This window comes from Heteronotia binoei, chromosome 11 (genome assembly GCF_032191835.1).
Source record: "Heteronotia binoei isolate CCM8104 ecotype False Entrance Well chromosome 11, APGP_CSIRO_Hbin_v1, whole genome shotgun sequence".
NCBI lineage: Eukaryota > Metazoa > Chordata > Lepidosauria > Squamata > Gekkonidae > Heteronotia > Heteronotia binoei.
Window position 1 is genome coordinate 46169212 of NC_083233.1, and position 13277 is coordinate 46182488.

General features: G+C 40.3%; 1 protein-coding gene across 5 annotated transcripts in view; it reads left to right on the plus strand.

The window, feature by feature from the left end:
• LRCH2 (leucine rich repeats and calponin homology domain containing 2) overlaps window positions 1-13277 on the plus strand; it is a 59464-nt gene that overhangs the window by 24091 nt on the left and 22096 nt on the right. For 3 of the 5 annotated variants that reach the window (XM_060250337.1, XM_060250334.1, XM_060250335.1), the window contains exons 3-14: window positions 777-903; window positions 1714-1819; window positions 1909-2045; window positions 2643-2776; window positions 7043-7130; window positions 8875-8986; window positions 9801-9898; window positions 9986-10053; window positions 10229-10333; window positions 10858-10935; window positions 11780-11848; window positions 12997-13045. In XM_060250337.1, coding sequence (XP_060106320.1) covers window positions 777-903; window positions 1714-1819; window positions 1909-2045; window positions 2643-2776; window positions 7043-7130; window positions 8875-8986; window positions 9801-9898; window positions 9986-10053; window positions 10229-10333; window positions 10858-10935; window positions 11780-11848; window positions 12997-13045 — 1171 coding nt within the window. The remainder of the gene's footprint in view (window positions 1-776; window positions 904-1713; window positions 1820-1908; window positions 2046-2642; window positions 2777-7042; window positions 7131-8874; window positions 8987-9800; window positions 9899-9985; window positions 10054-10228; window positions 10334-10857; window positions 10936-11779; window positions 11849-12996; window positions 13046-13277) is intronic. The other 2 variants (XM_060250336.1, XM_060250338.1) reach the window with 1 other exon arrangement.

The following is a 13277-nucleotide window of genomic DNA, read 5'->3' on the forward strand; positions in this document are numbered from 1 at the left end:
GCTGTGATCTGGTTTTGGATGCTGGATACTTTGGAAAAAATGAGGGGAAAAGTGGAAATAAGAGCATTCAGTGTCTGATATCTTATTCAAAATCAAAATGTTTGACAAGTCAGCAGATTTCATCTGGTTCTATGGAAGTCAGGCACTTTGTATAACAGAGTGAAAGAAGCTGTTACATGCTAAGCAGACTGTTCTTATTAATACTCTTCCAAAAAAGTCAGGTGGTGGTGTGGTGGGATGCATTTCATGAATGTTTTTGCCCCTTGAGCTGTCTTCAGTTCCTCATTTTTCTTTGTGGTAGTGTTAGTTGGATATCCTATGGCTACCTACAAAATTGCTGCCCCTCCCACAGGAAAAATCTGTTACCCAGTAAGTGTCCCCCGCCCTCATTCCATTGTTGGTCCCAAATAGAACTTTATGTTCTTGAATTAAAAATGCTGTGTTTGGTCCCAGTGTGAGATTTACTGATACATATTAGAACATCCTCAGTCTGCATTCAAGATAGATGGACCAGATTGAATCACAGACTACAGCTTGATTTGGATGAGATTTCTGTGTTCATAAAGGAAGGAGAATTTAAACTGTGCTTTTCTACAAAGAAATTTAAGCAGCCATTTAGTTACCAACTGCCAGCCACTTCAGTTAGATTTATAAGGAAGTAATATCAGGTCAGAAGAAAAAAGTTCTGGTTTTAACTTGCTTGTGGCTAGCTCTGTGTGTGTTAAATAATTGATAGTTGCTGGATATTAACCACATATTTTGTTCCATCTTTTTAGTCGAAATCTTTTATCAACTTTGCCAAAACACCTGTTTGATCTGCCACTTAAGGTTTTAGTTGTCAGCAATAATAAGCTTGTGTCCATTCCTGAAGAAATTGGGAAATTGCGAGACTTAATGGAATTGGTAAGTGTCAGTCTCTTCACTTAACTTTTTGCGTTAATTTCTTTTCATTTAGTAGGTAGTCCAATGTAAATTCAAGAAATTTTACAATTTGAGCTCTCTATGCTTCAGTATCCTAGGATGAACCTCCATTACTATACTTGAATGCATGTTGGTGGTAGTGAGAGATGGGAGCCTCATTTCATTTTTGAAGGGCACCTTTTAGTTTTGCTTCAACATTTGCTGTAACTAGCAACTTGAGACCAAAACAAAATGCTGTCATATTTTGAAGGTGTAGTGCTAGTTTAATCATGCAATGAGGACTTTGTTGATCCATAGGTAGAATTATCACTAACACATTCAAGTCTCCCTTAGAGGATTTATGAGGTCTTTTATAATAGGGAATGTATTCCTCTGCAAGGGACAGGTTTTGTTTTGACACTTCCACTTTTAAAACAGTACTATTTCAAAATTCTCTGAATGAACTTGACAGTAATATGCTGTATCTTTGATACTTAATATTCATAAAGGAGCCTACTTTGTACCCATTTGCTTTCCACAATACTGGTGGAATCCCTTGTCAGCAGCGTGCTGTCATCTGCTGGCGTACTGAATAAATGTCTTTAATTTGAAAATGTTTGCCTTAAATTAGCTCTCCCTTCTGTTACAAAGCAGAGGGTTGCTGTAAACTCAATGAAAACTGGAATGATAAACCAGGGCATTGTAGCATCTTCATCACATTCTGACAGGGTTTACTTGGCTATTTTCTTATGGCTGCTTCTTAAAATTGCATTCAAGCTATTTGGCATTCTAACTCCTTGTCTCTTCACATAGGATATTAGTTGCAATGAAATCCAGGTCCTTCCACAACAAATAGGAAAACTACAGTCACTTAGAGAATTAAATTTAAGAAGAAATAACCTTCATATACTACCTGATGGTAAGCCTCCCCTCCAAGCTTGCTTATTAGTTCATGTAAAAATGTAGATCACTTGCAGTGTCTGAGTTTCTGATCTTTGTTTCTAACAGAATTAGGAGATCTTCCTTTGGTAAAACTGGACTTTTCTTGTAATAAAATCACAGAGATACCAGTCTGTTACAGGAAACTGCGTCATCTGCAAGTAATAATTTTGGATAATAATCCAATGCAGATACCACCAGCACAGGTTCGTTAAAACCATTTTATTTTCTTCAGAAGTGGAGAGGGTTTTTGAGAGTGCTTATTCAGCCAGCTTCCTACGCATTAAGGAAATAGGCCATTCTTGGCCCAAAGCCATTTGGAAAAACACCCTTTGTATCTGGCTGCTTTTCAGTGTTGGTTTTGATCTGCTTGTAGGGATATAGCTGGAAGAGAAAGAACATGTCTTATGCTTGTCTTTATAAATTGGGAAACTGTTGTACATTTTCTGAAGTGAATGTGACACATTCATCACCAAGATGTTGAGCAGCCTAACAAGAGGACGAGTTGTGTGATGATGCTATTTAATGTCTTTGTCCATGCTGTATAAGTGTAGAAAAAGTCAACGGCAGCACTGGCCATTGGAGTAGATCAATAAGGCCTGCTTTGTTTTCTTTGTCCTGCAGGCATAGCATTTATAGCACATGTTGGAGTTTGTCAGAGCTAATTGCTATGTTACCCATGATGAATGGGGGAAAGTGTGCATGTGAGGGGCATTGGTGAGATAATGAATGGTTCAAAAAGGGGTCTTGTAAATTCTTTTATCTGGTTATGTTAATATTCCTCCCCATCTGCTTCTGAACAGGTATGCTTAAAGGGCAAAGTACATATATTTAAATTCCTCAGCATTCAAGCATGCCTCAGAATAGATAAAAAGCCAGACTCTTTGGATTTGCCATCTCTAGGTAAAAGAATCCCTTCTCAGCCCCTCACAGACAGGTAAACTCCTTTCTTTCAACATTTGTATGTAAAATTTGTAAAGTGCTGTTCGATTTCATTGTGATTTCAGTGCTTTTAGTTAGATTATTGCAGGCCTTGGATGCAAGCCTTCTAGTGCCACTGTTGTCCAAACACCCCTTTTTATTTCCTCAGTCCTTATGCTCCTACCAAGTTGGTTCCTGCAGTAATTTAAAGCATGTGGCAGAGGTGATAAAAAATGTTTCATCATCATGTGAGGGACCAAAGTCTTTGAACCACCACTCTTTCTTTTGCCATTCTGTGTTGCACTTTCACCTTCCTTCACAACCCTTTCTTTTTCCTTGTGACGTTTGTGATAGACAGTCTTGAATGCAAAGCATCTTGTTAACCATATAATGAATCGTGTATATGTAATGGAGGGAAAAGTGGTGGTGTTGGGTTGGGGTAATTATTGCAGCAGCAAAGAGGGCTTGAAATGCTATACATAATGAAAAAGTTGTGGATAGAGTACTGTTGAAGGGTTGGGTTTGCATCCCAGCTCAACTGTGGGCTTGTCTGGGCAAGTCTTTTACACCTGTGAGGGCTACTTCAGTGCTGAACAAGGAATTTTTAATATTTTAAGTATGATTTTTGAAAGTATTGTTTATCATGTCCACAAAGGTGGTAATTCTAAAACAGTATTAACAACAGGTACTCTCAAAACTATTCTCTCAAGAGCAGTTTCTGTCAGAGCTCTCTCAGCCCCACCTATTTCACAGGGTGTCTATTGTGGGGAGGGGAAGGGAATGGAGATTGTAAGCTGCTCTTTGGGTAATGAAAGGCAGGATATAAATCCCAGCTCTTCATTTTTTTGCTCAACAAGAAATGTGCCACCTAGTGCAAAAAGCAATTTAATTATTTCTCAGTTGAGTGACTAATAGCTCTGCAGGTGTTCAGGGATAAACACCTTCCATTTCTTTAACGTTAAAGTACTGTTAGAGAACATTCCCAGAGCAGATAACTGTCTAATATCCTCACAAGGTCATTTGTACATTGCCTTTATAATTTAACTAGGAATAAGGCCCATTGTGGAGAAAAATACAATGGGCCCTAGAAAAAGGCTCTGGGTGAGGGCCCCCCCTTACTGACATACCACCCAAGTGAAAGCATTCACTCTCCCCTCCCAGGGGAAGCTGATCTCTGCCATATGGAGACCAGTTGTCATTCTGAGTGATCTCCAGCCCTCACCTGGAGATTGGAACAGTGGTTTCCCAGGAGGAGATGGCTAGTTTGGAGAGTGGAGTCTATGGCATTGTACCTGTCTGAGGTCTCAGCCCTCCTCACACCCCACCCTCTCCAGGCTCCACCCGTTAAATCTCCAGGAGCTGACAACCCTATCTCCTTCCCTTTATCTGCCCCTCTGACTTCAGCTTTCTGTCACCTCCATCTCCCTGCAGCCTCTGTGTAGGAAAAGGATAGCATTTCTTTACAGTGGAGGGGGGGGAACCAAAGAAGCTTACATCATTCTCTTCCCCCCTCTTTGATCTGCATCACAATCCTGTGAGGTATAAGTTAGGCTGGAAGTCTGTGACTGGTCCAAAATCACCCAGTCAGCTTCCACAGCAAGAACCTGTATCTGGCAAACCTTGCTCTGAAACCCAAACTCTTATGCCCTCCTCAAACTCCACCACAGAATCTCCAGGAATTTCCCACCAACCTGGAACTGGCAGCCATAGTCAGGACTGGCCGCAATGAGTTCTCCCTCAGACCAACACTATCTCTCTCTGATAATGTTACTGATTTTAAGCACAGAACTTCACTCTCTCTGTGTGTCTTGCTTTCCCTCCATATTTCTCTCTCTGTATCTGGCTTGGTGCTACAGGACACCATTTCCCCCCCTGTCTCTGTCTGTTTCCCTTCCAGAGGAGAATAGGGAGGAGTCCTCAGCCAATCGAGAGAAAGCCTTCCCTCCTTTTCCCTCCCTCAGCCAATCGTGAAAAGGCTTTTTCTATGCCTGTTTCCCTCTTCCATCTCTCAGCCAGTCAAGGGAAGGCTTTCTTTGTCTTCTCTGCAAAGCAGTGCGACAGGCAGCTTAGCCAACTGGAGAGTAGGGAGAGCCAGAAACTGGCAGAACCAAGTTTGGCTGCCATTTACTGACAGAATCAGCTTGGCTGGCTAGCAACAGCCACTCAGGCAGGAGAGAGGTACAGATGCAACCAGTGAGTTGTCCCTCAAAGACCAAAATAGGAATTGAAAGGGCCTCCTCTACTGCCTTTTACTGAGAGAACCAAATTTGGTTGCTTTTTACTGAGAGAAGCAAGGTTAGTTGCCTAGCAGCAGTTACTGCCTAGCAGTTTCCCCAGAGGGCCAATCCTTGTCCATCCTGGGGGAGAGCAGAGTCAACCAGTGTGATGCATCAACAGTTGATTGATGGTTTGACAGGCCAAAGGTTGATGCACAGTTCCAACCAATCCGGGTGCTCTGCTTTGCCAAGACGAAAGGGCTTTTATTATATAAGGAAAAGAAAGGTACCCTTTCCGACTCTGGGGTGATGTTGCTTTCACAACGTTTTCACAGCAGACTTTTTACGGGGTGGTTTGCCATTGCCTTCCCCAGTCATTTACACTCCCCCCCCCCGCAGCAAGCTGGGTACTCATTTTACCGACCTTGGAAGGATGGAAGGCTGAGTCAACCTCGATCTGGCTACCTGAAAACCCAGCTACCGCCGGGGATCGAACTCAGGCCATGAGCAGAGTTTAGGACTGCAGTACTCCAGCTTTAACACTCTGCCCCATGGGGCTCTTTAGTTTATTATATAAAGGATGCTATAAATTAATGAAGTTTACAGAATTCTCTCCATCTGAAAAACTACCTGGGTTTAGGCTTCCAAATGATCTACTTCCAGAGCCATCAGAGATCTGCTATTCTTTTGTTAATTTCCAAAATCCCACTGGACTATGTCATGCATGCAACTTGCTGCAGTTTACATCCCCCATAAGCTGCTGAGGATGCTCAGTGCATATTTATATTGGTTCAATCACAATGCAAAAAGCAATCCTGATGTAGTTGTACAGTCATAACATGGTGGTGTTGGAGACTTGAAGCAAAATTGAAGTAATCTTTATATGTGCTAGCTCCACAACAAAATGTAGACATTTCATTTGGCTGGCTGGCAGAACAGACTGCGGGAGAAAGCCAACCCACAGAATTATAAAGGAACAGGGGAAGTTTATTTATAGTCTGCCTCTGTTGCTGAGAGTTAAGATGAATTGCAAAATTCAGCAGTTCAGTAGGAAAAGTATAATGAACATTACAATAAGATTGGATTACAAAGTTAGAAAACAAAGCCGTAGAACAGTATAAAACATAAGTGCAGAAACTGGATTACAGAAAAATGCACTTGAAACAAGAAATGCATGTAATAAACAGTGGCATAAACTCATTCCTTTATTAAAGTATACACTCAAATTGTCATCATCCTGATTATGATGATGTTAAAGAAACAAAGCTTGATTCTGAATTCCTTTCCCAGACTTGTCACAGTGCCCTTAGAGGACTTCTGGGGCAGTTGGCATGATGTATAGAAAGGCTGTGGTCTTGACTCTTGGTCAGAAATTTGAAGATCCAAACATAGCCTTGCTGAGAGTTTCCTTTAAGCATAGTTTGCCTGTTGAAAAAACTAACTTATATGCTCTCTTCCTGGTGGCTCACTAGGAGATACACTGAGCATGTTCAGGTCATCTTAAAGACTATACTGGCTTTGGACCATTTGCCAAACAGGCAACTCTTTAACATTTCTGGCATACCTTTTGTTCCACATGGTATACTATCTTTAAAAAACAGCTCTGTGCATATGGCCATTTGTACATAGACTCTCCTTGGTAGGTTTCTGATAAACACTTGAGACTTTGGTGTTTTGAACAGATACAAGGGTGTGAAAGAATGCCAACCCCACCCCCCCACCTGGTTGTAATTTTTTGTATAAAATCAAGTGCACAAGGTTGGTGGAATAAATTTTTCAGTGAACCTGTTATTTGGGTACTCATTTCAGAAGTGCAGCGATACCTATTTAGGCAACCTAAGGGCTCTGAAATTGATTTGAGAAATGTATAGGCCAGCCAAGATAACCAGTCTCTCCCACATCTATTTTTGACACCTGGCAGCATCTTAATGGGGTCTGTGTTGTTTATATAATGAATCTCTGCAAAAAAACCAAATCTGGTCACGAAAGGGACCGGACTTTATAATTTAGAAGATTGAAATCTGGCTTGCAATGATGCGTCCTAAGAATATTCCTCTTTGTTACAGTATGGAAGATTTTTATCCAAATAAAAACCACGGCCCAGACTCTGGAATTGGTAGTGATAATGGGGATAAAAGATTATCCACTACAGAAGTAAGTCTGCTTTTTTTAAACCACTCAAAGCAAAGAGGTAGAAGGCTTCCTACCCCATCCTTCTGTACCAGCTGTACCAGCATTTCTGACTTTGCCTTCAGGCTAGCTTTGTATTGTCTGGGAAATCTTAATTTGTCCATGTTACCCGTTATCTCTAAGCAAAAAAAAGTCCCCCCACCCTGAAAAGTAGATATGCTCATTGCTCTTAGAATACTGAGAGGCAGTTAAAGGAGAGAAAAGAACATGAAGACCGGGAAATTGGCATACTAAGCCTCTAAGAAGTGTATAGTGTCTTGGTGAATGAGATTTCAGTAGGAAGGAAGTAATTTCTCAGTTTCATTTTAATTCCTTAAGCTAAATTTCTTTGCAGCAGTTTTTGAAGTGTAAGGCATAGCAATAATATTGTGTCTTTTTTTCTGTGTATTTAGAGTGATATTACAAATTACTATTGAGCTTTTGTTCGTGTAAAATAAACAATAATTCAGGTAGCTAATGTAACCCTGAATCCATATTTTACAAGTAAAGATTGATTTGATTCATACCAATGTTTCTCAATCTTTGGTTCCCGACCCAAAATTGGGTTGTGAAATCTGTGAAAGTTGATCCCAGGCACTTGCAGTCTTAATGATTTGTGACTGCTGTTTGGTTCCCCATATCAAGTAATTTTGGACCTGTGGGGGTCACCACCATACCAAAAAGGTTGGAGACCACTTATTTATATGGCTGCCCCTGTACCGAACCCGGAAACTGCAGCTAGTGCAAAATGCAGCAGCCAGGCTGCTACTGGGACTGCCTCGGTGGGAACATGTGCAGTCTGGGCTGCGGGAGTTGCACTGGCTGCCAATTGTTTACCGGGTTCGTTACAAGGTGCTGGTCATTACCTTTAAAGCCCTATATGGTCGAGGACCTGCCTACCTTAGGGACCGCCTCTCTCCATACGTTCCCCAGAGAGCACTGCGATCAAGCTCAAAAATTCTTCTTGAAATCCCTGGGCCAAAAGAAACTAAATTAAAAGCTACTAGAGAACAGGCATTCTCTACAAAGGCCCCCCAATGGTGGAACCAATTGCCGGAAGAGGTGCGGGCCCTACGGGATCTTAACCAGTTCCGTAGGGCCTGCAAAACTGCCCTCTTCCGGCTAGCTTTTAAAGACAGAACTCTTGATAAGATCAATAATACCGAGCCATCCTGTATGCCATTTGACTGTATTTTAATGTCTTACTGTTTTATTGGTTTTATTCTTTACATTATTAACTGTATTATCTATTGTTTATTTGTATCATGGTTTCTACCATGTCCTGTTAGCCGCCCTGAGCCTGCCTAGGCGGGGAGGGCGGGGTATAAATAAAAGTTTATTATTATTATTATTATTATTATTATTATTATTATTATTATAATATCTGTGTCAGCCTGATCTATTGCTATTTTGTGTTATTCTGTGCTTACGTTTGATTGTTGATGGCTTTTATGTGTCCTTTGACATTTGTTAGAATTTAAGAGTTTCCTGGTTCATCTATTGAATTACCTATTGAAATGTGTTCTCATCAACTTGTTTTATTCTTTGAGATATACTGTATGCAAAGGTGAGAGATCAGCCAACCCAAACTGCCCTGTTGAAATTTTGGGAAAATGTAACAGACTTGTTAGCGTTATTTTGTGAAGATTATTTTATGATACAGGTTTTAGCTGGTGGATAATGTAATATACAGAATATGCAGATTACATTCTGAAACTGCTCTTTTTAGCCATCCGATGACGACACAATCAGCCTTCACTCTCAGGTATCGGAATCGACCAGGGAGCAGACGCTCAGAAATGACAATCAGTTGCTAGGAAATAAACCTGAATTGCAAAAAGGTAAATGTTATTCCCTAGCTCTCTAGAATGCAGGGAAATGCTTTCTTTTGGGAATCCATAGTTCTTTTGTGAGGGCACCTATGGCATTGCTGGCACTCCTTTGAGTGCTCAACCATTGTCTTGCCCACTTGCTTGATGTCAAGGGAATAAAATTATACAGGCTCTATAACATGTATAAAACAACAATATAACTCCAGTTTATATAGGCACTATGCAATTGTTTGCTGTTAGGATTATATCTCATTTTCCTATTAATGCTCAGAGTCAAAATCAAGGAACACCTATACTACTAAACAACAGTAGCAACCTGTACAGAAACAAGCAAAATAATCATAAGCCTAAGACAGTAAAAAGATCTGTCTCTTGGTATCTAAATGACTGCATTGGAGCTGGCCAGCAATCTTGGGGAAAGGCATTCCAAAGACATAATACCATGTGCCTAACTTTGGAAAGTGGAGCACCAGTGATGAACTAGTCATTGGCAGCTTCATATAAGAGGAGATGGTGTCCTTCAGATACCTGAGTGTAGGCTGTGAAAGGTTTTCCATGTTACAACTTGTATTTAAAACAGCACCAGAAACTGAAGCGGAAGCCATTGAAGGTTTTTCAACACAGGATAATTTTTATTTTTGTGAATTCCTATTTGCTGTTCTGTCCTGATCCCAGTTAACTTTCTAAACAGAGTTGGTTATCACTAGAGAAGGTGGTTATGAGGCTGTGTTAGATAAACATTTTCTGCCCAAAGTCTGAGGGCTGAATATATTTTATATGTAATCTTTTTTCTCTCTCCGCTTTCCTCATGCTGTGCCACTAGACCCAGATGTGTGTGATTACCTTGACCCCAGCTCTGAGGATGTGGCTTCTTGTGACCAAGGAGGTATACAAACTGGACCAGCGGTCTGTTACATTAAGGTAACTTGATAATATACTTCAAATATATTAGCTTATGTAGTATTTCCTTTTAGTAAGGCTTCCTGTACTTTTTTTTTCATTTGTAAGGAGCGTGTAAAGCAGGCTGAGAAGCCAAAAAAACCAGAACGGAATGAAGATTGGGGGGATGAAAAAAGGTGAGTCCCGAGCAGTCCTAGGATATATTTTGTGGGTATTCTAGAAGAATTGTGGATCAACTGGGGTGGGGACCATGAGTAGCTTTTGGTGAGATCTTTTGTTTTTCCTGGTTCTTCTCCAACCATTGTCCTGACATACATGTGCTTTGAACATCTTCCCGTTTTGCTTTTTTAGGAGTCAGAAAGAACAGCTGTTGGCAGAGGAAGATGATGAACTGAAGGAAGTGACCGACCTAAGGAAAATAGCTGCCCAGCTGCTGCAGCAGGAACAGAAGAACAGGTATCTAAACTGTGATCGCAACAGTGAGTGAGGCCTGGCTGCATTTTTAAAAAGCCTTCTAGATACTCACTAAAATATGATTTGTGCATGCAGAGAAGATAAAGAAATGCAACCAAACCCAAATGCAACCAAACCAAGTATCTTGCTTCTCTGTTTCTAAAATTTGAAGAAACCCAGATTTCAGTAAAATGTGAAAGAAATGTGTTTAGACTTTGAACATCAACAGGTAGATTTGTCAGTATTTTACCATGATCTTTGTAGAAGAAATAAGAATGAGAATCTGAAAAGGTGTATGCTGGAATCAAAATACTTTCAGTGTATTTGTAAAGGTATGATCACTCAGTCTTCTAAAAAAAATTTTTGCATCCTCAAAAATATAAACCATAACTCTGACCATGAAGCATGTTTATCTTTTTAACCCTGAAAAAACTATCCTCCTTATTTCTTTCTGCTTACTATACTAATTACTTCCCTGTCCTCTCCTGTCAATCTTTATCGCTTCCTTCTTCCATCTTTGGGTTCAGACGGAGGCCTTTAAGCTATAGAACTTCATTCAGTGAAAAGCTCTTCCAGAGGACAAGGGCTGCAGGACGTGCATCAAGGTATTTGGTGTTTATGGTGCATGAATTTCACATAGCAGCACATAGGACAAAGTATTTATTATTGTGCTGGTGAGGATGCATCTACAATACGGGAGTTAAAATTCCAGTAACATTGACTTATTTTGAGGGCACACTTTTTGTGGGAGTCCTCCAGGTGATAGGCAATAAGCGTATACAGACACAGGCATCAAAATGAACTCTACAAGAGAGTTTGGTTTGGGGGGGTTTTTACCCCATGGAGGAGAGCACCTGAAAGTGGCCTCAGTAATAAGTTTCCCACCGGAAATGTTTTATACTTCTATACAGCATGGCATGCCACCCTCCTTAGGAATTTCTGTATACTTGCATGTTTGATTCTTAAACATGCCATGGCCCACATGCTGCATCTCTCAACTAGATCAGAAGCATGTGATGTGGGCTGATGTATCTGTTGATGGCTTTTTGCAGTAGGACCGAATACATACTCAGAGAAATAACTTGCTGCCTCCTTTCTTCATCCTTTTTTCCTGCCTTTCTTGCTCCAAATCTTCTTCATTGCTCTTGTCTTGTCCATTCACAACACCCTTTTGTTCCCTAATATCATTCTCACTAGTCTTCTGCCCAGCTGGAATGCTTCACAGTAATTCATACTCCTTTCATCTTTGATATCTTATCTGAAGGCATTGGGCTTCAAATAGATTTTTAAAAATAGGTATGGCATGGAGGTAATTTGTTGGTTTTCCAAAGCACTTAGCTCAGGAAAAAAAAAACAAAGTATGTAATTTTTTGAGAAAAGCAAAAACTCTGCTTGGATAAGTCATTTCAGCACACAGTGTTGTTTCAAGTGTGCCTATCTTGGTTTTAGACTTCTGAATCATTCTTCCTCTGTAAGCACAAGAAACAGACCAAAACAGACTGCGGAATCTGAAAAAAGGTATTTGCATTCAAGTAATTTGGGGTGAGCCCTGCATATCATATCAAGATGGAGAATTATAGAAATGTGATTTCTTGAAAATTGCCTGAATCTTTGGATAGAAGAAATAAATTCTAAATTGTTATCGCTATTGCATGAGGGTGCCTTAGGGTACTGTTAGCACTGTAGCAGATGCAAAATACAACATTCTGCTGCATTTTATAAGAGTTAAATTATAGTCCTTTAGCACTTTAGAGACCAACAAGGTGTAAGCTTTCGAGAGTCAAAGCTCCCTTTGTCAGATACCATGAGAGATTCATCTGCTATGTTGAGACTTTTGACTCTTGAAAGCTTATACCCTGAAAACCTTGTTGGTCTCTAAGGTACTCCTGGACACATACCTATCTCTTCTGCTGCAGACCAACATGGCGACTCTCCTGAAACTAATTGTACAAGCGTTTCAAGAATATTTTGGAGGGAAGAGAATAAAGGCACAGGCATGCATTTAAGAAATAGCCCTTTGAAAGATGTATGTTCACACCTTCCAGAAGTACCAAGTTTGAGTTGTGGCACAGTAATATCTTCTGTATTCAGTGTTAAAAGCTGAACTCCTGTTTGCTAATGTGTGGAAGCAAGTAATAGAACCGAGGCTTTATAGTTCTCTGTACTTGAAAAAACAATTAGTCTCTGTATTTTATTCATTAAAACTGACGCTTCTGGGTACTGCCAAGAAGACATTTACAGATGTTTTGGATATCTAAAGGCAAGCCAGTGGTATGAATGCAATCCTTCTACTCCAAAGATGTTTCTTCTTTTGGAGTATAGTTCTGGAATTCTGTACTGGAGGCTTTTGTTGATTGTAATTACAGTACAACACTGCAGTTTTTATCTTTAAACAACCAAAACATCAGGACTGTTCTATGCTGCTATATTCTTTGAGTATTACAAATAATGATTTCTGGGAGTTGGATCACTTGTGCCCAGCCCACTTCACCTATGCCCCCCCCTTTTTGCCATGTGTGTGGCACACATTTTTAGTCCGTAGAGCTATAATGAAATATTTCAGGCTCTGTGCTGTCTAATCATAAGCTGTCTGTCAGTCAGAAACTTGTATAAAGGAGGATAATATCCAGTACAAGAAAAAATTATAATTTATTTTTTTCTCATAGCCTTTCAGCAGATGAAGCAAATTCTCCATCATCCCCCTACAGCTGGCAGGTAATGTAATGATGTGCAAACATGCAGTATTCCTCTCAGGGCTCCTGTTGGACTTTTCTCTTGCCTGTGTTATTGGCTCACAATCTATATATCATAATTGGGTGGGGTGAAAGGAAATTTGAATCTGATAGAAACTGTATTATATCTCTCGTTCCAAGTACCACTTGAGACATTCCAGATATTTCTTCTTTACCTTCAACCCATCCTGGATCAGAGGGGCTGGGTTGTTTTG